The 22232-nt window shown below is 43.8% G+C and overlaps 1 protein-coding gene across 1 annotated transcript in view; it reads left to right on the top strand.

Annotated features, from left to right (window-relative positions):
* Positions 1–22232, top strand: part of EFCAB7 (EF-hand calcium binding domain 7) — a 1599470-nt gene that overhangs the window by 344126 nt on the left and 1233112 nt on the right. The window contains exon 3 of the mRNA XM_044085554.1: positions 3970–4181. Within this exon, the coding sequence (XP_043941489.1) occupies positions 3970–4181 (212 nt within the window). The remainder of the gene's footprint in view (positions 1–3969; positions 4182–22232) is intronic.

Consider the following 22232-nt stretch of genomic DNA (forward strand, 5'->3'; position numbering starts at 1 on the left):
CAACTTTTATCTTAATAGAACCAAGGATTGCAGGAAGACTGACCAGTTGTTTGTCGCTTTCCCTGCTAACAGTTTGAATAAGCCAGTTTCCAAAATTACTCTAGCCAAATGGTTAACCAATATCAATAGTAAAAGAGGTTTATCCTTGCTTAAGCCTCCTAGAGCTCACTCCACGAGGTATGTGGCGGTTTCCTCAGCCTTTTGGTCAATGGTTTCCATAGATGACATTTGTGCAGCTGACACCTGGTCTAATGCTCATACTTTTATTGCTCATTACAAATTGGATTTGGTTTCCAGGAACAGAGCTGATTTTGGCTCCACAGTACTCTGGAATATCCTTCCACGAGGACCACCCAAGGTTCAAATAGCTTGGGACTCTGTCCCATAGGTTGAGGAATGAGTGAAAATGATAAACATCAGATAAAAAAGTTATATACGCACCATAATGTTCCATATCTGTTGTCCATTTTCATTCTTCCTCAATTCCCCGCCCACCTACCTACCCACTTCCGTGTGGTCCTGGAAAGGCCTAAGAATTTTCTTTGGGAACTGTTGCTCCTTGTTAGAACTCCAACTTTTTCTTATTCTATCCTTTCTTATTTCCTCTAAGGTATTATCCATTGACCTATAGGGCAGCCAACTCAATATAAGGTATGTTTGGTTGGTGGGGTAGTATGGATAAAGAGAGGAACTCAAGAGTTTAGATCCAAGGATCTGGTAGAAGCGGCTGACATGGATTTGAGACTCATCAGCTGGGGAAGAAAGGAAATGGAAAAAACAGATGGAATGTTATGGTAAGTATATAACGTATTTATTTTGCTTCTTTAAACTTGCATAGACTATTAAAGTAGGTAAAGGAAGAAAATGATAATTTAATGGTGATAATGTTTAAACATAAGTACAAAAAATTCTTGGATATGATGAGCATAAGAAAAGAAGAAAAAAATATGTAAATGAAGAAATTAAAAACAATCAAGAAAAAATACTAACATGGAAAATAAAAAATGATGACAATGAGAACGATTGAAAGATGTCATATAGTAATGAGATGAAATTGTACTATTATGGAAAAACATGGGAAAAGTTATTAGAAGTAGTGATTAAAACTATTAAAATAAGGAAAAGTGGTGCACCAATATAGCAGAGTATTAGGATTTCCTTTGGGGACTGGTAACAACCAATTTACCAGTAAAGGTAAAAAAAAAGCTGAAAGAGTATGCGTATTTTGTGGGGATGAAGAGACAACAGACCATGTTTTTTTTTTTTTTTTTTTTTTTTTTTTTTATGTAAAAGAGTGGTGAAATTCTTGAAAAATGTATGTGAAAAAAAATGTATGATTATTTATGGACATTATAAGAATAAGAAGAATGAGTATGTGGAAAGAATAGGTCATTTATTCTATGAAATATGGGTTATTTGGAATGAAAGACTGAATGAATGATTATATTGTGTGTTAACATTCTTGGAATTTTGCTATCAGAATGAAGTCCAAACCAGCCTCCTGGCTTTCTAAAGAAACCAGACAGAAAATTTTGCTTAGGAACAAGTCTTGGGCTAAGTGGAGAGCTACCAAAAATATCTCTGAGCAACAAAATTTTAGGCAGTTGAGAAATAGTACAAAAAAGGCAATACTTGCAGATAAAAAGAACTACTACTGTAAACTACAGCAAACTGACCAAAACAATCCCCAGAAGTTCTTGTCTAGTATCAATAAACTCCTTTTCCCAGGGTACTCTCGTACACCTACCTCACTTGAGGCCAATCCAAACACCCCCCCATCAAACTGCCAGTGCCTTAAATACTTTCTTCACAGAGACCATACAATCACTAGCCAATCAACTAATCCCAGACAACTCAAGCCTTTCCACCACCATACCTGGCACAAACATTCCATCTGCAACCCATCTCTACCACTCTCATCTACAAATTCATCCAAAAACTTAAGCCTTGTACTCCTTCTGCTGAACAGCCACTGTCTGAATACCTGCAAAAAGCAGCCAAAGTAATTGCCTACCCTATATCCATCCTCATAAATAGAACCATTAAGGAGGGAACCATTCCAGACATCTGGAAAATCTCCCATATTATCCCCCTACACAAAGGTGGTAACTCAAATGATTACTCTAGCTACCGGCCGATAGCTCTTTTACCACCCTTAGCAAAAATTATGGAAAAATGCCTTCACCAACAACTATTAAACCATTTATCTCAATATAACATAATAGCAAACTGCCAGCATGGCTTTAGGCCATCACATAGTACCACAACTGCCCTATTATCCTTTACAGATGGCATCAATAGAAATCACAATAAAAACAACCTCTCATCTGCACTCTTTACTGACCTCTCAAAAGCTTTTGACATGGTAAACCACACCCTTCTTTTCAACATTCTTGAATCCCTTTCCCTTGACTCTCAGGCTGTTCAATGGTTCAGGTCCTACCTTAGCAATAGGCAACAGGCAGTTCTCTGGGAAAATAATATATCATCCCTTCTGCCAGTCACCCTTGGAGTCCCTCAGGGCTCTATTCTAGGACCACTTCTTTTTTTTCACTATTTATCAATGATCTCCATGTAGCAATTCCTCAAGCCACCTGCATTCAATATGCAGATGATTCTACGCTAATATGCTCAGCAAACTCCCCATCAGAACTACATTTTCTAACTCAGAATGTATTTAACATAGTAGAAACATGGTTCTCAAAATGTTGCCTCCTTCTCAATGCTAAAAAAAACTAAGCTCCTTCTCTGTACACCCACCAGTAAGTCCTCCCCCATAGATTTCTCAGTCATTCCCAATAATGGCACTGTTATATCCCCCGACTCTACCACTAAATTGTTAGGAATTACTATTGACAATAACCTTAATTTTGATAGCCATATAAATAACACCATAAAAACTGTCAACAGAAAAATAGGCTCCTTATATAGAATCAAACCTTTCCTAACTCCGATAGCCAGAACCAAGATTGCTCACTCCCATTTAATCTCAACTCTTCTGTACGCCTCACCCATATATACTAACCTAAAGAAAAATAATCTTATCAAACTAACAAATTCCTATAATAACATCGCCAGATTTGCCACTGGCAATCCCTTTAGAACTCACCACTGTCTGAATATAATGCAGCTAGGCTGGTTTGAACTTCAAAACCATCTGATATTCTCCCAACTCACCATTGCCCACAAGATATTTTACCAACCTAACAGCACTCCTATACTCTCCAGTCTCATAATCCCCTACAAAAATCTAAATTCCCTACGCCTTTTTAGCAAACTTCTTGCTAGCATAAGCAAGTCTAACAACTTGGCTGGAGATTCCCTGTTTTCTCGCACAGTGGGAAAAAACTGGAACCTACTGCCCAGTGAACTAACTTTACTTTCTTCCTTGCCTCTCTTTAAACAAAACATCAAAAAACACCTCAAAACACACTGGTTATGCCCCTGCAGCAAACCTGACTAATCTTCTGCTTTCACTACTGATATTTCCTCTTCCCACTAAATTTACCAAAACTTTATTGCTTACTCCTTGAAAGCAGGACTGTAACTGGTGAACTCAAATCAACATACTGTGTGTAGTCTATCCTGTTTGATGTACTGAAATTCCTCATGAATCATACTGTATAATAATTTATCCTATACTTTATTGTCACTTTTTCTAGTGTGAATACCTATTCTATTTTATTATTACTTGTTGTATTTGTTATTGTAATCCTTTCATTTACTATGTAACAACATTAATTTTAATTTCTATTTGCTACTACTGGAGCTTTTCTCCCCGGGCCTCTACTGAAAATGGAAATATATCCAGTTAGACTAGCCCAGTTAACAAATGTAAAATAAATAAAAATAAATGTTATCTAAAACAGTCATTCAGTCCAAATGTTTTGAAAATTATAAGCATTAGCTCAGTTTTGCATGCATCGTTATTGAAACACCTGAATTAACTGTTTATTCTTCATGTTGTAGTACTTCAGAAAGCTGGTAGAAGCCCATCTCAAAAGACAATTGACAAGTATTGGACTTCAAAGACCTCAAAGTTGCAATTTGATGATTTCTGTGAGATCTTGAAAAGAGAGAAACCTCTAACAAAAACTGAGCTGCTAAAAGCATTCCAGATAATAGATAAGTACAACAGTGGATATATAACACATGACGATCTTCGCAAAGTTCTTAGTCTGGTGGGTATTTTGCTTATTGATATATTTAATTTAAGTAACACCTATATACATTTTATGTTTTGCTTTGCATCGAGTGATACTCAGGAATGATTTGTTTGAGCAGTAAAATTTCAAATATGAGCATACTTATCAGATCTTCTTTGGGAAACATAAGCGTAACAGTAAATCGGAAACCTTGGATTTACCTGCTTTGTCTGGGGTTTATAGATGAGCTCTGCATGCATTGGAAGTGCTGATATTCAGGAAGGTTGCTGCACAAGGTTGTTCAGAGCTAAGTAGTTATATATTAACATTGTCAGAGTGTTAACCCACACCTTATGCATAGTTGTCACACATTCTAATTAGCACTAGTCTATGTGCTATTTGCCACTGAATCTCTATCTTTTTCTTAATTATGGCATCTCACAAGTCCTTCCCAGATTTTTCTGAGTCATCCCATTTTCCTTTGATTACCAGTTTTGGCCTCATTATTATGAATGTATTCTTACAGTTGATACAAGACTCTTGTATAAAACTGTCAGATAAGACTGATATTGGCCCTGCTCTTCAGTTTTGTTAACAGTGGTCTCTGATTTCATGCTAAAATTTCATTTTTGCTGCTTATGTGCTTTGCCTGCAGCAGCAGCAAAAAAAATAAAAAAACATCATCTTGAAAAAAGTAGTGAACTCACATCTTCAGCATTGAATTCACATCTTCTTTTCATGAAATGTGTGATGTGAAGTTGTTCTATCTTGCCTTCATTCTTACTGATGGCTTCAGAGCCGATCCTCTTCTCCTACTCGGCCAAATGCAAAAACTCGAAGTCTTCAACCAGCTCGTGGCCTCCCTATCCAATGATACCCTGGTGCTTCCCCCAGATCTCGTTTGCCACTGCAACAGATTGGGCAATTCACCAGCTCTGGCCAGTGAAAATTTGTTTTTTTCTCATTATTACTTTGGATTTTATAGTTTTAGATAAGATTTGTTTAGTTAGGATAGTTGTTATTTCTTATATTGCTTTTCGCACTTTGTGTTTTTACAGTAGTTGGCTCTTTTTTTCTAGTTCTTCGTGGCCTGTTTGAAGGCTCTTGATAATCTCCCTATTCCCCTTAATAGAGTGATAGTTTGTTAGGTATTTCAAATAATAGTAGTTAGAACTTGTTGTTATTGTGCAGAGTGTTTGTTATATAGGTAACCATGTATGAATATATAGATATATATTTAGCCATTTAGATTTCTTCATAGTATCGTGGGTTCCTATTATATATTTTTTTTCTTATCGCCTGTTTAAGTTAGAAGGCTAAATTTTTTGTTATAGGTTCATTTAAATTAGAGAGCTCTTTTTTATGTGTTTGTGTGGACAGAACATTCTTGCTACCTTTTTTTAAGATGTCTCAACAAGACAAGGACAAGGAGGGTAAACAGTCTAAGCCTTCAGGGTTTAAGAAATGCTCTAATTGTGGACAGAAAATGTCCATTACTAATGGGCACACAGATTGTGTGTATTGTTTAGGTCCATTACATCTACAGGAAACATATTCCATTTTCCACTCCTTTAGTTTTCGAGTACTACAACAAAGGAAGAACAGGCTGATTGTCAGGGGCATGATTAAATCTTCCTTTCAGGAATCGTTGGAACAAGGTCATACAGCTCATGCCAAGCCATCTAAACCTTCTAAAAGATCTTCCACTACTAGATCTTCAGAGTCGGAAAAATCTCCGTCATCCAGTAAGTCGAATTCTGACAGACCTTCGACCTTGGCACCACTGACTTCGGAGCCGAAGGTTATTACAATGAGGAGCCGGTCCCCGATATTGGAGCCGGTATCGCCCATTCTGAAATCTCTGATATTGCAATCTATAGCTTCTTCGGCTCCATCCTCTCAGACATCAAGAAGCCTATCAGACATGGATGTGGATTGTGTGGTGCAGAGGCTTCTGCAGACTGGCGTTTGCCAAGCTTTTGTCGAGGCCAACTCTTCGGGCTTCGGAACCCTCCAACCTTCCTCCTCCCATATCTGTTCCTTTTCCGATCCAACTCGAAGTTTTGGAGCTGGAGTGCTCGGAACTGATGATAGTGGAGCCGTGGGTACCCAGACCTGCTCCAGAACTTTTGGATCCAACCTCTCAGACTGCTTCAGTGCCGAACGAGGAGTCTAGGGGCCGACAGTCACCGATTGGGTCCCGGGATGATAGTCGAACCGATAGTTCGGGTCTGACTTTGCCTCTCGGGCCTTTGACGCATGTGAGTTCGGCACTTACCTCTGGCTTGGAGCCTACCATCTTGGTGGCAAGGGAATTGACTGTATCTTCGGATCCAGGAGTTCCTTCGCATTGGAGCCGGGGGGTCTTCAATGCCATGAGGAGAGCATTGTCCCCACAGACAACCACTTCATCAGAACCAGCAGCTTCTCTCCCTAAAGCGCCAGTGTCTACCTCATCATCACAGATTCCACAAAAGCGTAGAGACCCAGAGCCTCAGGAAGCTCCATTGGGTGATTCTTGCTCTTCTGAGACCTCACCAGAAGCTCCCACTGAGGAGGTCCCTCGGTAGAGGCTATGCAAAAGGAAGCATCTGGGCTCCCCTCAGGAATCCGTCACTTCAGACACTGACTTGGATGATTCAGAAGGGTCCCCACGGTCACCCTCAGAAGATATCTCCTTTGCAGATATCTTAGAGATTCTGAAATAGGGGGGTGATTGGCAGCCCATCAAACCTACTGATGATGTGTCAGTGTACCTGAAGGCTTTTGGGTCTCAGCCCTCCACTTCTTGGGTATCTCTGCCTTTCGAAGAACTCGTGGACTTAGATTGTCGAAAGGCGTGGGAGTCTCCAGATACAGTGAAACCTGTCCCTAGGAGGCCTAATAAGTTTATTACCTCACCACAGGACAAGGCTTTACTCCACCAAGGGGGAGTCCCTGTTGATTTCATAGTGGTGGCAGTGGCCAGCAAGAAGGAGTTATCTGAAACTTCGACTTCGGTCCATCCACCGAATAAAGATTTGAGAGTCACGGACAGATATGGAAAGCGCATGTTTACTTCAGTGAGTTTTGCTCTTAGGTCACCGAATTATCTTGCACATTTCACTAGATTGCAAAGAGACTTCTTAAAAGAGCTAGGAGATACTCTACAGGGTTCAGTAGCTCTGGGGGTGGGTCTCAGACAAAATATCCTCACAGCTCTCCACCCTTAATTCCCTAATAAACTCATCCATGTGTCTGGTTTTGTAAGCGGCTGATGGAGCGAGCAGAGCAGTGGGTACAGGAATTGCTCTTAGGAGATATTCCTGGATGTGCTTATGTTCATTTGCGGAGCCCTTTCAGTCATCATTTATCAACACCCCTTTCAATGACTTGTCCCTTTTTGGACCCAAAGTGAAAGAAATGCTTCCCAGGTGTGAACAAGAGGGAAAGACTGTCTGCCGTCGGAGTCTGTTTTTCTACACCTACCAGACCTTACTCCAAAGGTCAGAAAGGAGGAAAGATGTGGTTCCGTAAAACTCAAGGGGCCTTTCAGGACACTTTACTGAACTAGAGTAGTCCAGTTTCAGAGTTGCTGATCCCTGGGCTTTGTTTTTAGTTCCTGTTACTGATCCATTGCCTTATTAGGAAGGAGGGAAGTTTCTTTGCTTACCAGTGGGAGTGGGAAGCACTGAGCGGCCTTTTTGTCCGATTTGGTGAAGTTTCAGCCAGAAACTAGTAGTCCATTGGTCGTTTTGGGCCAATTCCTAGCTCCCTTCAGCCCCCTGCTATAAAACACGCTAAACTGTACTGCTGATCTAACCAGCATATCCTATAACTGAAAAGTTCATCTCTACTTGATTCCCAAGTAGACTATTCTCTATCTGTAAAGCCTAGCACTTACTCCTACAGTACTTGCACCTTGATAAAGCACTCTTATTATAGATAGTACCCCACCAGCCTAAAACCCACTTCCCGAGTCCTTTGAAAGTTCTTTATCTGCTACTTCTAGTATGTCGAGGATCAGTTGCTAGTGTCCTCTCCAGCTCAACTGGTGAACCTGGGAATATTGAGGCAATGTTACAATTGCCTCATGTACACAGACAATCCTCTCCTTCTCCCACAAAACACAAATACATGAGAGATGCAACTATACGGCCAAACTGGAGGCTGAGCTCTCTCAACATAGGACTGGCAAGACCAGACAGGAGGAGAAGGCAACCACACACAATACATACCCAGTCACACATGGTACCATCACAACTTCAAATCATACACATACTCACACAAAGACATACTCGAGGCTCTGATCAAAATTTACCAAAACAGCAGAGGCCACCAAAGCAGACACCCAAACAACTACCACCTCACGACCCAACACATGCAACACATAGACCACACAGTCAGAGTGTCAAACAGTCACAGCCCTTAAGGCCAAACAAAATGCCAGACACACTTGTCATTGGTGATTCCATAGTCAGACACACTGACGCCCCGCTCACCAGACTGAGTAAGGAGAAGGTCACAGTAAGCTGCCTGTTGGGCGCTAGAATCCGCCACATAACGCAAGCACTCAGGTCTCTCAACAGCAGGTACAAGTCGACTCAGTCATTGTCCACGCTGGTGTCAACGACCTGAGACGCACCTCCTTGGACTGCATGAAAGGGGACGTCGAGGAGCTCTCTGATTATGTAGCCCAGGCAGGTATGACCCTGACCTTGAGCAGTATCCTACCTTCACCTAGAATGATGCCACAATACAGTGATAAGATGATCAGCTTTAATAATTGGCTTAAATTCTGGTGTCATTCAAAGGGGATCCAATGTCTGTCTGCCTGGGATGACATGCTGGACAAGCCACGCTGCTTAAGGGAAGGCTTGCACCTGTCACCCTGGGCTTCGGATATTGGCAAAGGCTCTTGCCACCCCATAGTGCCTTTTTAGGCAAGGCTCAAATTCTAAACCTACTACCCTAGAACACCAAAAAGGAAAAAACTAAGGGTAATGCTGCTCAATGCCAGAAGTCTCAATCTCAAGATGCACGCACTCGAGGCCCTTCTCAATATGGAGAACATCGATGTCTGTGCTGTGACAGAAACCTGGTTCAAGGCTCCTGAGAGCACCCCAGCACTAACAGGTTTCACCTCATATCATACGTTCCGCCCCAAAATCCGGACAACACCAAGAAAGGAGGGGTGTCCATATTCATAAAGGACACCCACACCTCAAGGTTGGTGGCAACGCACGATGCATCGGAGACCATCCAGGTGCAATTAACCATAGGCAAGACTGCTCTGCAATTTGTAGCATGTTACAGGCCACCCTCTCAAACTCAGGAACCTCACATGGCCTTCCTATAAACATTGGAGGGGATAAATGTATCTCCAAACACCATCATACTAGGTGACTTCAACTACCCTAATATAGACTGGGAACACTACTCAAGCCCGAACACTCTAACCCAAAGATTCCTGGAGTTCATAAACTCATATGCCATGGAACAACTAGTCACCATCCCCACAAGAGGTGAAAACATACTTGATCTCATTATCACGAACATGGGATCAAAATGTTCAACACCGGAAGTATACCCCTCACTGGTGAGATCAGATCATAAACTAATCTCGCTGGAGGTCCTCATCCCGCCCCACCTGAAACAAAAAGACCACAGTGAAAAACTTCTCAAAAGCCGATTTCACACTTCTAAAAACTAGTGTGGTCTCCTTTAAGGCCCCTGAGCCAGTGGTAAACATTACTCAAACCGCTGAATCACTTACAAATGCCTTCTACCAGCACCTACAGGACTGCATGGATCAGGCAATCCCAAACAAAACTAAGACTCTCTGTACCAAAGGCAAGCGTCCAGTCTGGTGGACCCCAGCCATAAACAAGCTCTACAACAAAAGGAGGAAGCTACTACAAGATAGAGCAAAATCCTTGAAAGGTAAGACACCTTTGATCATTATAAGTAAAAAACTAAGAGCTCTCATAAAATCATCCAAGGCAAATTTTGAGAGAAAAATCGCCAAGGACTCTAAAGACAATCATAAGGCCTTCTTTAGCTATGTTAGAAACCTAGGAGGAAACTCCCAGATATGCTCAGAATTAGTTCAAAATGATGTGAAAATTACTGAACCTACACACATTGCTAACATACTGGCTGACAGGTTCAGTGCAAACTTCTCCCCCCCAAAAGGAGAGATATCTATTTCAGAGGATTGTAGCCACCCACACATCTCCAACGCCCAGGTGAGAACTGCCCTCACTAAGGCAAAAACACAGCATCCATGGGACCGGATGGTGTCCCCGGCTGTGTGCTTCATGAACTCAACGAGGAATTAAACCCACAGTTAGGACAGCTGTTTAATCTTAGCCTCACCTCAGGATACGTACCCAAGGAGTGGCGCACGCGACTGTGGTCCCACTTCATAAGGGCGGTGCCTCCACAGACCCTGGAAATTACCGCCCATTAGCTTGACAAGCCTTATCTGCAAAGCCATGGAGAGGATCATAATGGAACTCATAAATAAAGACATAGGGAACTTGCAGACTTTGGATCCAACCCAGTTTGGCTTTGTCAAAGGCAGATCCTGCCTCTTAAACTTGGTTGACTTTTTCGAGACAGTCACCAAGGCCATTGATGAGGGAAAGGCAGTCCATACAGCCTACCTCGACCTGGCAAAGGCCTTCGACACAATACCCCACTCAGGTATCATCGAAAAACTCATCAGCTTGAATGTAAACCCATACATCACAAGATGGGTTGCAAACTGGCTAAGCGACAGAACCCACAGGGTCAGAGTTGCTGGAGCCATGTCAGACTCAAAGCCTGTCACAAGTGGTGTCCCACAGGGCTCAGTCCTGGGTCCACTCTTGTTCGGCATCTACTTTTCTGAAGTTCAAGCAAACACAGGAGGGTTATGGCTGACAAAGTTTGCAGATGACTGCAAACTGGGCGCCATAGTCGAAAACACATCTGACACAGATATCCTCCAGAAGGGCCTCACAGAAACGGATAACTGGTGCCAGAGCCATGGCCTGAAGTTAAACGCCAAAAATTGCATAGTAATACCCTTCGGGAAAAACAAGGTTTCCCCTAGCTACCATATAGGTGGCAATCCACTGAGCACAGAAAAAGTCAGCAGGGATCAGGGGACCCAAGTTGACAGTAGTCTTCGCTTGACACTCATGTTGCTAAAGTAGTTAGGAAAACCTTCTATAATCGCCCACCTGATCATGAAGGGATTCACATCTAGATCAAGGGAGGTCATCGTCCCCCTGTACTCATCACTCATTAGACCTATGATTGAGTACAATGCCCTGCTCGAATGTATCTGACCAGACACCTGATGCAGCTTGAAAGGCCCCAAAAGTTCCTCACCAAAAGGATAAAGGGTCTCAAAAATATGTCTTATGCTGCCTGACTGAAAGAACTCCAGCTTTATTCAGTCTCATACCGCTTGCTCAGAGGTGACCTGTGCCTGACATATAAGGCCATGTCAAACCCAGATTTGATGAATATGCTTCACCTCAAAAAATCTAGATCCCTCAGAACCACAAGGGCTGGAGACTTAAACCTTGACACGGTTATAAATAGAACATGCTGGAGGGACAGATTCATCACCCAGAGACTCCCTATGCTGTGAAACAAAATCCCGGTACATGTGAGGCAGAGCACCTCGCTGGCCTTGTTCAAGAGGAATCTTGACCAATGGATGGGAGATCGCAGATATACCCCAGGGATTACTTCAGTGTCACTGCTTGACAGAGGCACAGAAAAATGATAGGCATAGTTTTTATTCAAACTAAAGGGGTGGCGAAAGCCACATAACTATGGGCTAGGCTTATAAATGCCCTTGGGCAGATAGCCTAGTATGAACCTATGAACCTATGTGGTGAACCCCCTCCAGAGGCAGAGGAGGGGGCAATAGTGGAAGACGCCGTCCACATGACAGAGAACAGTTATTTGGGAATCCCTATCAGCGGTCCTGAAAGGAGGCTCACTTGTCCATCTCTGGAGGCAGTCGGAGGTCGCTTATCTTTGTACCCAGATGACTGGCTACAAATAACAAAAGACAGCTGGGTACAAAGCATCATATCCAAAGGTTACTGTCTTCCCTTTTCCACCCCACCTCCCTCAGTATGAAAGATCTCCGATATTCCGCCCAGTCACAGGGAACAAGCAACCATAGAAATTCAAAGGTTGCTAGAAAAAGAGTCATCCAGCCGGTCCCCACAGACCAGATAGGATCCGGAACTTACTCTAGTTTATTTTTAGTTCCAAAGAAAACAGGGGACTGGAGGCCCATTTTGGATCTCAGCAGATTAAACAAATATGCGAAGAAGACAAAGTTCTGGATGGTTACACTGCAGTCGATACTTCCTTTTCTAGGAAAAGACAATTGGATGTGCTCAGTAGATCTCCAGGATGCATACTACCACATAATGGACAGACCATCCAGAGATCAACTGCACTTTTGGCTGGGGGCCAGCCACTACCAATTCTGAGCACTGCCCTTTGGTCTCACAACAGCCCCCAGAGTGTTCACCAAATGTATGGCAGTAGTCACGGCTCACCTTAGATGTTTGGGATTCCAGGTGTTTCCATACCTAGACGACTGGCTCCTAACCGTCACCACCAGGCATCAGCTCATTCAAGCAAGGGACACTACTATGAATCTATGCTGTCATTTGGGGATTGCCATAAATTTAGAAAAATCTGCCTTATTGCCATCGCAGCATACTGTTTTTATAGGAGCTGATCTGGACACCACCACAGTGACCTTAAAACTTCCATCAGAAAGGGTTTGTGCTCTTTGACAACAGGTTCTAACCCTTCTCTCAAAAGAAAAAGGTCCGGCTTTCATGGTTCAAATTGTTGGGTACAATGGCAGCAGCAATCATTGCATTTCCACTGGGTCGGATGCATATGCGGATAGTACAATGGCTCCTTTTCACGCAGTGGTCCTTTCAGGAACTCCCAATGATGCATCAGATTATAATCACATATTCATGCAAGAGGGACCTTCATTGGTGGCTGACATCGCATTGTGTAATGATAGGACGTCCCTTTGTTCTACCCAACCAGATTGCCATAGTGATCATGGACACTTCCCTGATAGGGTGGGAGGGACATTATCAGTGAAGAATAGCTCAAGGCACATGGAAAGAACACGAGGCCCACTTGCATATCAGTATCTCAGAGATGAGAGTGGTACTTCTAGTATTGCAGTCCTTTCAAGACTCCCTTCCTCTGGGAACCATTGCATTCCAAACAGACAACATGTCAGTAGTCTGGTACATAAACAAACAAGGAGGAACCAAATCTTACCCCCTATGTCGAGAGGCCTTGAGAGTATGGCAGTGGGAAAGCTACACCCAGTGCTTTTTGATAACAGTGCACATCCTGGGAAAGTCCATCATGATAGCAGACAAGCTGAGCAGAGCAATTCTATTGCTTCATGAGTGGTCCCTAAATAAAGAAGTGACGGAAGGGATATTCTGCATAGGGGTCAGCCTTGCTGCGATCTCTTTGCCACACCCTCAAACAAGAAATGCAGCAACTACTTTGCCTTAATCCTCCCACTGGGGGAAGCCCCAAGGGATACACTTGTACACGATTGGCCCCTGGGTCTCCTTTATGCTTTTACACCATTACTTCTGATACCCAAAGTTTTACAGAAAGCCAGTGCTCTGGGGAGGACCATAATTCCATAATTCTGTTAGCCCCATACTGGCCTCACCAGATTTGGTTCCCCTTTCTTTGGCCTCATCATTTGGAAGAACCTTGGATTCTGGACCCAGTTCCAGACCTCCTGATTCACTCATCAGGGGCTGTTCATCCATCCCTTCAGTCCCTCAAATTGACAGCTTGGCTGCTCCAATTCCAAACATAGCCAATCTTTTAGCTGCAGCACAGCATATATTGACATCCTCTCACAAATCCTCCACCAGAAAGCTATGTCTCAGCAAATGGAAAAGATTCTCAATATGGGCATTACAAAATCATATCGATCCTTATTTAGCTCCATTAGCTTCTATTTTGGAATTTTGACAAAACTTTCAGTGAGGGAGCAGTGGCAGTGACAATTCGAGTTCAATTGGCTGCAATTTCCAACTTCCATCTTGGTGAGGAAGGGTCTAATATCATGTCACATAGACTCCTAAAGGCATTTCTCAAAGGCACTATACATTTAAGACCACCAATCAAGTCCTCTATTTCTCCATGGAATCTAAATTTTGATCTGATATTGTTAATTCTCGTTCATTCCTTACACATGGGTATTGGTTCCAACCTCGGAACCGAGCCGACCATTTTCCAAGCTCGCGTCAGCTTCAAACTCTCGAGCTAAACTCTTACCCACGATCCTCCTTTCCCTGTTACCCCAGATTTTGTTTGTCGCTTTGCCATTTGGTCATGTCAAGCTGCTTCTCTTGAGCCAAGTACAATTATTTGTTATTTAATAGTCATTTATATTACTTTGCTGTCAGAAAAGTTTCTATTTCGTTGTCTCATACCCCATCGCATCTAGCGACCATACTTTCTTCAGGTTTTTCTTCTCTTTTCTATACCTTTTTACCGCGAGGTATTCTCCCCTTACCATCACTGGTAATCTTTCCCTTTTTCTCATACCTTCAGGTATTCTTTTGTACCATTGCTGGTACCCTTTTTCTGCTATCTAATTTGCCATCATGGCAGATAAGAAAGGTAGTCTGGGGTTTAAACGGTGTTCTGATTGTGGACACAAACTACCTACTTCTGATGCACACTCTTTATGCATTTATTGCTTGGGGGCATCCCACTTATCTGTTGACCTGCCCTGTACTATCTGTGAAAACTTTTCAAATAGGACTTTGTTGGAAAGGAAAAACAAGCTGTTGCTGAAGGGACTTCTTAAATCTCCCTTTTCAGAGGCTATTTCTGGGTTGGAGGTCTCAACCTCTCCTAGAGCCCATAAGAAAACCTTGGATGTTCCTACCAAGGCTAAATCTTTGCCTTCGTCCCCGGCTGGAGACTCCTGCCAACCAAAACCTAAAAAGGCTAAAGTTTTGGCTCCGGAGCCCACTCAGTCATCCCCAGTGCTTTTGGTGCCTAGAACTTCGGCACCGAGGCCTTCGGCTCCATTAGTGATCTCGGCTCCATCTTCTCCTGCAGCCTTATCTATATCGGCACCGAGGGGTTCCTCTGTTCAGACTATTACCACTGTTTCGGCACCGACCATTCAGTCGGTGCAGACCTTGACCACATCGGCTCCGACAACTTACTTGGAACCGACGCCTTTATTGTTGACTCCAGTTTTGTCGGTTCCAGCTTCAGTACCAACAACCACTTCGGCACCAATCCCTGTGTCGGTGTAGACCATGACCTCAGCACCGATGACTTCTTCGGTGCAGACACCCATTGTCCAGTCTCTGTCGGCACCGTTGTTCTCAGTGCGGGCTGGTGAGATGGGCACCAAATTTGCCTCTTCTGTGGACAAGCCTGTTTCTACCTCAGTCTCTGTGAGGTCCACTAGAAGCCTTTCCGAGCACAAAGTGTTGTGTCTTGTGGATCAGTTGCTCTTGGCCAGAGGTATCCCACCCCCCAGGAACTATCCTTCCTTAGGAGGTGATCACCCATCTCCAAAGACCCCTTCTTATTCTCCTCATTCATTGTCTTTGAAGTCCATGGATATAGCACAGTCTTCCCCTTCTGCGGTTCCCTTTATGGATCTCACTAAGGAACCGCAGTTGCCTTTGTGGTAGGAAAGTTTTGCTATGACCTAGGATGTCAGTTGTGGCACGCATAGTTTGCTGCTCCACAGCCATCCAGGGACACCGGGTTGGCAGGCTGAGCCACTTAGGGGAGGGGTGACCCCTGTCCTAGACATTCACTCCTCTTCAGGTAGACCAGCCTTCCAACTGATGGAGAAGGCTTTCGCTGCTGCTGGCGATACTGGACTGTCTATCCCTCCACCCTCCTCTGGTACACTGGTTTCGCAAGCCGCACAGAGCGGACACCAGGTGCAAAGGCCTCAGGATATTTTCTCACGGGGAACCCCTTTTCCACTGTCTTCATCAGCTTCTCCCACTGAGGAAGTCCACTGGAAAAGTTCATGTAAGAGGAAGCATATGGATTCTACAGAGGAGTCCCTCACTGAAGACACATATTTTGATAAGGGGAAGGATCCCCTCAGTCACCCCCTGAGGTATCCTTTGGTGATATCCTCGAAATCCTGAAACAGAGAGGTGACTGTCAGTCCTCTAATCTGACCTCTGAGGAATCTGTGTTCCTGCAGGCCTTTCGTGCCTGGCCCCCTACATCCTGGGTTACTCCACATGCCGATGAACTTGTCCGGCTTATTGTGCAGCATGCTTGGAAGGCTCCTGACACCGTCGAAGCTATTCCCCGGAGGCCAGATAAGATTTTGTCCCCTCCTGCTACAGATTCCCATTGGTCAAAAGGTCTTCCTGTGGATGCTTTTGTGGTAGCGGCCGCAAAAAAAAGGATTTGGCAGAAGAAGAAAGACAGACTGTCCACCCACCAAACAAAGAGTCTCGGGCCCTGGACAGGATAGGGAACCACACCTTTGCATCAGCAACCTTTACTATCAGGTCCCTGAATTATATGGCACACTTTACCAGGCTTCAACGGGATCTGATTTCTGAGCTCTCTGAAGCCTTGGCTGGTGCCGTGTCTGATGAGGTCCGTGACAAAGTGGCCTCTCAGCTGGCCACCATTGAGTCAATATCTAACTCCTCTATGTGACTGATATCGCATGCATCAGAAGGAGCAGCTAGAGCAGTGGATTCAGCTGCGGTCTTGAGATGACACGCCTGGATGCACTTGTGCAATTTCACAGAACTCTTTAAGGCTTCCTTTCTTAATGCTCCCATTGAGGCCTCCTCGTTGTTTGGACCCAAAGTTAAAAGCACACTGGCCAGATGTGAACAGGACGGTAAGACCCTTTCTGCCATAGGTGTCCGTTATTCTACCCTCAACGTGCTTTCTCCCAAAACCAAGAGTGGGAAGATACGGTTCAAGAATTCTCAGGGTCCTTTCCGTGACACACAGGCCGAGTTCTCCCCTAGAGGCAGAGGGGGAAACTCACAGGGAAGATGCTCCTTTTGGGGCAGAGGGGGTCCACGTAACCAGGGTTCCAGGGATTCTTTCCCTGGCCAATCCTACCAGTGCTCCTGAAGAGCGGCCCAACTCCTTTCCTCTGGAGGTAGTTGGGGGACGTTTCTCCTTGTACCCTTCTGCCTGGCTAACCATCACCACCGATTCTTGGGTACAAAGGATTATAACCAGAGGTTATCATATCCCCTTCGATCTTTGTCCTGTCCCTTCAAAAAACCTTCCCGATGTTCCACCCAGTCAAAGGGAAGAAGCAGCACTAGAGATAGAAAAGCTGCTAAGAAAGAGAGTCATCCAAATAGTCCCTCCAGACCAGATAGGATCCGGATTCTACTCGAGACTATTTTTGGTGCCAAAGAAAACCAGGGACTGGAGACTAATTTTGGATCTCAGTGTATTGAACAAGTTTGTGAGAGTACAAACATTCAAGATGGTCACAATACAGTCTATTCTCCCGCTTTTGGAAAAAGATGATTGGATGTGCTCGATAGATCTTCAAGATGTGTACTACCACATAAAAGTGGACAGGCCATCAAGAAGATTTCTGCGCTTCCGTGCAGGAGCCAGTCACTACCAATTTCAGAGTACTGCCCTTCGGACTCTCTACAGCCCCCAGAGTGTTCACAAAGTGCATGGCAGTTGTCACAGCTCAGGATTCCAGATGTTTCCATACCTAGACGACTGGCTCATTTCCGCCCCCACCAGACATCTACTGGAAGAAGCCCTAGCATACTCTCTCCTCACTGCATAAAGGCTAGGCATAACCATAAACTGGCAAAAATCCAATCTCACCCCATCTCAGTTAACAGAATTCATAGGGGTTATCTTGGACACAAAGAACTGCATTGCTACTATTCCAGAGCACAGAATTTTAAGGATAAAGCAACAACTGATTCCAATCCTTTCAAGGGAGAAATCCACGGCTCACTCGGTTCTACAGCTGTTGGGTTCCATGGCAGCCTCCATCACCATTGTCCCCCTGGCCAGGTTTCACATAAGGCTTCTACAATGGCTAATGCTCACCCAATGGTATTCCTTTCAGCATCCTCTTTCAGCCATGATTCGAGTAACCCACAGGTGTAAACAGGATTTAAATTGGTGGATGACACACAGTCTGTCACAATGGTCTCACCCCTTCTCCCCCCAGCAACTCAAGGCCACAGTGACCACGGACGTCTCCCTGATGGGGTGGGGTGGCTATGTTAGGGACAGACAGTCCAAGGCACTTGGTCCGAACTGAAGGCCCATCTGCATATAAATGTCCTAGAGCTGAGGGCGGTGCTTCTGGCATTGCAAGCATTACATCCCCTGCTGCCATCTGGGACAATTGCAATTCAATCAGATAACATGGCGGTGGTCTGGTACATCAACAAGCAAGATGGAACCAAATCTTACCCCCTTTGTCGAGAGACCATGGGAATATGGCACTGGGTGATGGCTACCAACCATTTTCTTCTAGCAATGCACATTCCCAGGAGTTCCAACATGATAGCAGACAGACTCAGCAGGTGCATTCTTCAACCTCATGAGTGGTCCCTGAATTCCTTGATAGCGGCGGAGATCATCCACCGCTGGGGCCATCCTTGCTGCGACCTCTTTGCATCCCTGACCAACTACAAATGCAGCAACTACTTCGCCTTGATTCCCCCTCCGCGACAGTCACCCAGGGATGCTCTAGTCCACGATTGGCCCTCGGGTCTTCTTTACGCATTCCCACCCTTTCCCCTCATGCCCCAGTTTCTGAAGAAAGCCCGTCAGTTGAAGAGCAAGGTGATCCTCCTAGCCCTATATTGGCCTCAACAGATTTGGTTCCCCTTCCTTTGGCCTCACCTACTAGATCGACCATGGATTCTCCATCCAACCCCGGAGTTGATCTCACATCCACAGAACCTGATTCATCCCAACTTGAACAGCCTGAAGCTCAAGGCTTGGCTACTCCAATTCCCTTGATTGCCAGGCAGAATGATCTCTCTTTACCAGTACGTGACATTCTCATTGCATCTCATAAGTCTTCCACTAGAATTACTTATCTGAACAAGTGGGAAAGATTTACCTGTTGGCTGAAAGATAAACAAGTAGATCCCTTCTCAGCACCAGTGTCGATAATACTAGACTATCTGGCCGACCTTTTCTAATCGGGTCTATTGGCCTCTACCATTAGAGTTCATTTGGCTGCAATTTCTGATTTTCATGAGGGTGTCCAAAATTCCTCTCTCATGTCCCACAAATTGTGCAAGACCTTCATAAAAGGTGTGAATCATCTGAAGCCACCTTTTAGAGAACCTATTCAACCATGGGATTTATCATTAGTTCTACAAGCTCTGACAATGCTACCTTTCGAACCAGCCTCTTCTTGTGACCTCAGGCATTTGTCATGGAAAACCTTGTTTTTGGTCGCAATTACTTCTGCCAGACATATTTCTGCGCTTCAAGCTTTATGTATCTAGAGTCCTTACTTGATTTTTCATAGAGATAGAGTGTCTCTGAGAACTAATCCATCATTTCTGCCAAAAGTGATCTCTGAAATGTCCATTAATCAAACTATTGAATTGCTGGTTTTCTTTCCCAATCATTCAAACAGAGGAGAGTATTGCCTACATACCCTAGATATCCTCAGGCAAATCCATTTTTACTTAAACAGGACTAGGCCCTTTCGTAAATCTGACCAGTTATTTTTGGCCTTTTCTGTACCTAGAGTAGGATCTGCTGTTGCTAAAGTCACATTAGCTAGATGGTTGAAGGACTGTGTGACCTTCATCTATACACAACGCAATATCTCATTGCCTACTACCATGAAAGCTCATTCAACAAGGTCGGTGGCAACTTCTGCTGCCTTTCATGCCAGAGCTTCTTTACATGACATCTGTGCAGCTGCAACTTGGGCTACGCCTCATACCTTCATCAATCATTACAAATTGGATTTGGCCTCCAGGGGAAGAGCATCTTCAGTTCTATGGTGCTCAGGAATGTCCTTCCATGAGAGCCTCCCAGGAATAGAAGTAGCTGGGGACTCTGTCCCATGCATAAGGAATGAATGAGGATTAACAATAACAGATAAAGAAGTTGTGTCTTACCATAACATTCCATCTGTATTGTTGATCCTCATTCAGTCATTACCACCCTCCCTCCTTCCCCCCTTGTGGTTTCTAGTGGATCTCACTATCCGGCTCTCCTAGGTTATTTGACCAGAGGTAGCCTCTACCTTCTTTGACTTGCAAACTCAATCTGAGCTAACAGGGAGAGTGGGATTGTGGGTAAGAGTTTAGCACGAGAGTTTGAAGCTGATGCGAGCTTGTATAATGGCTGGCTCGGGTCCGTGGTCGGAACCGATACCCATGCATAATGACTGAAAGAGGATCAACAATACAGATGGAACATTATGGTAAGGCCTAACTTCTTTTTCTATCACAAATAATTCTACCACCCTTTGAATCAGCCTCTTCATGTGACCTAAAGTACATCACATGGAAAACCATATTTCTAGTAGCTATTACTTCTGCTCGGAGGGTTTCAGAGTTACAAGCCTTGTCCATTAAAACCCCCTTATATGATATTTCTTAATGATAGAGTGTCTCTTCGGACATATCCCTCATTTTTACCAAAGGTATGTTCAGAAACAAATCTGAATCAGTCTGTAGAGTTGCCAGTATTCTTCCCCAAGTATGGCAATAAGACAGAGTATATGCTGCACAAGCTTGACGTTCACAGACAGCTCCGCTTCTATTTAGACAGGACCAAGGATTTCAGGAAAACAAATCAACTCTTTGTTTTCTGCTCACACTCCAGGAAGGGTGCTCCTGTTGTAAAACACATTTTATCAAAATGGTTATTGGATTGTATTTCCTTTACTTAAAGTTCAGTGAATAAACCATTACAAGACAAGATAAAGGCCCATTCAGCTAAAGCTGTCTCCATTTCCTCAACTTTTTCTGCCAAATTACCAATAGATACAATTTGTGTAGCAGCTACTGGGTCAAGGCCTCATACCTTTATTACTCATTACAAAGTGGATAGGGCCTCCAGGAACAGTGCTTCCTTTGGTTCCACTGTCCTGAAGAATATGCTCCTGTGAGACACCCAAGAATATGGTGCTTGGGACGCTATCCTATCAGAAAGAATGAAGGCAAGATAGAACTTCACATAAAGAAGTTATGTACTCACCGTAACGTTCCATGTGAGTTGTTCATCTTGCCTTCATTCTTACATCCCACCCTTCAACCCCCTTCCAGATATCTTGAGGATCGAGGACCTGAGGTGAGGTCTGGCTGTAATTGACCTTTATCTAGTATATTCTATGCTGTTGCTATATTGGGAGATGGCTTATACCATTGTTGGCAGCAAACAAGATCTGAGGGAAACGCCATTGCATCATGGGATAGGGAGTAGGCCACAAGCTGATTGAAGACCTCGAGCTTTTGCATTTGGCTGAGTTGGAGCTGAGGATCGGCTCTGAACCCATCAGTAAGAATAAAGGCAAGATAAACAAGTCACATGGAACATTATGGTGAGTACATAACTTCTTTTTCACCTGTCAGATTGATAAGTAAGTGTGCATATGGTAGACAAATGGTTCCAAAAGATTATGTTTTGATTGGGGCCTAATTATGTTATTCTACTTTTGCATTTGCGTTAAAATTTAACAAGGCTGTCAGACTAAGAAGAAGTAAGTCGGCTAAAGTAAGTCAGCTGTATATTAGGCAATACAGCATTTAAAATCTGTAGAGGAGCACTCTAAAAAGAAACTGCGGAAACAGAGGAAGCTTAGTGGAAAAAGAGAGAGAGAAAAATTAGGATGAGAGAAAACGAAGCTCCAGGCAAGAAAAATGTGATAACAGAATCTAAGACACATACTAAGAGAGTGTTGTTCTACTCCAAAACATGCTGCCAGTTTCCTGTGTTGATTGCAAATTATTGAACAGAGAATATTTTAGCATAGTAAAATGAACAGCTAATCCGTCATAGAAGCCTGAATTAACTCCTTCCTTGGACCTG

Source organism: Protopterus annectens, chromosome 10.part0 (assembly GCF_019279795.1).
Source record: "Protopterus annectens isolate FY-2018-M chromosome 10.part0, PAN1.0, whole genome shotgun sequence".
NCBI classification, from domain to species: domain Eukaryota; kingdom Metazoa; phylum Chordata; order Ceratodontiformes; family Protopteridae; genus Protopterus; species Protopterus annectens.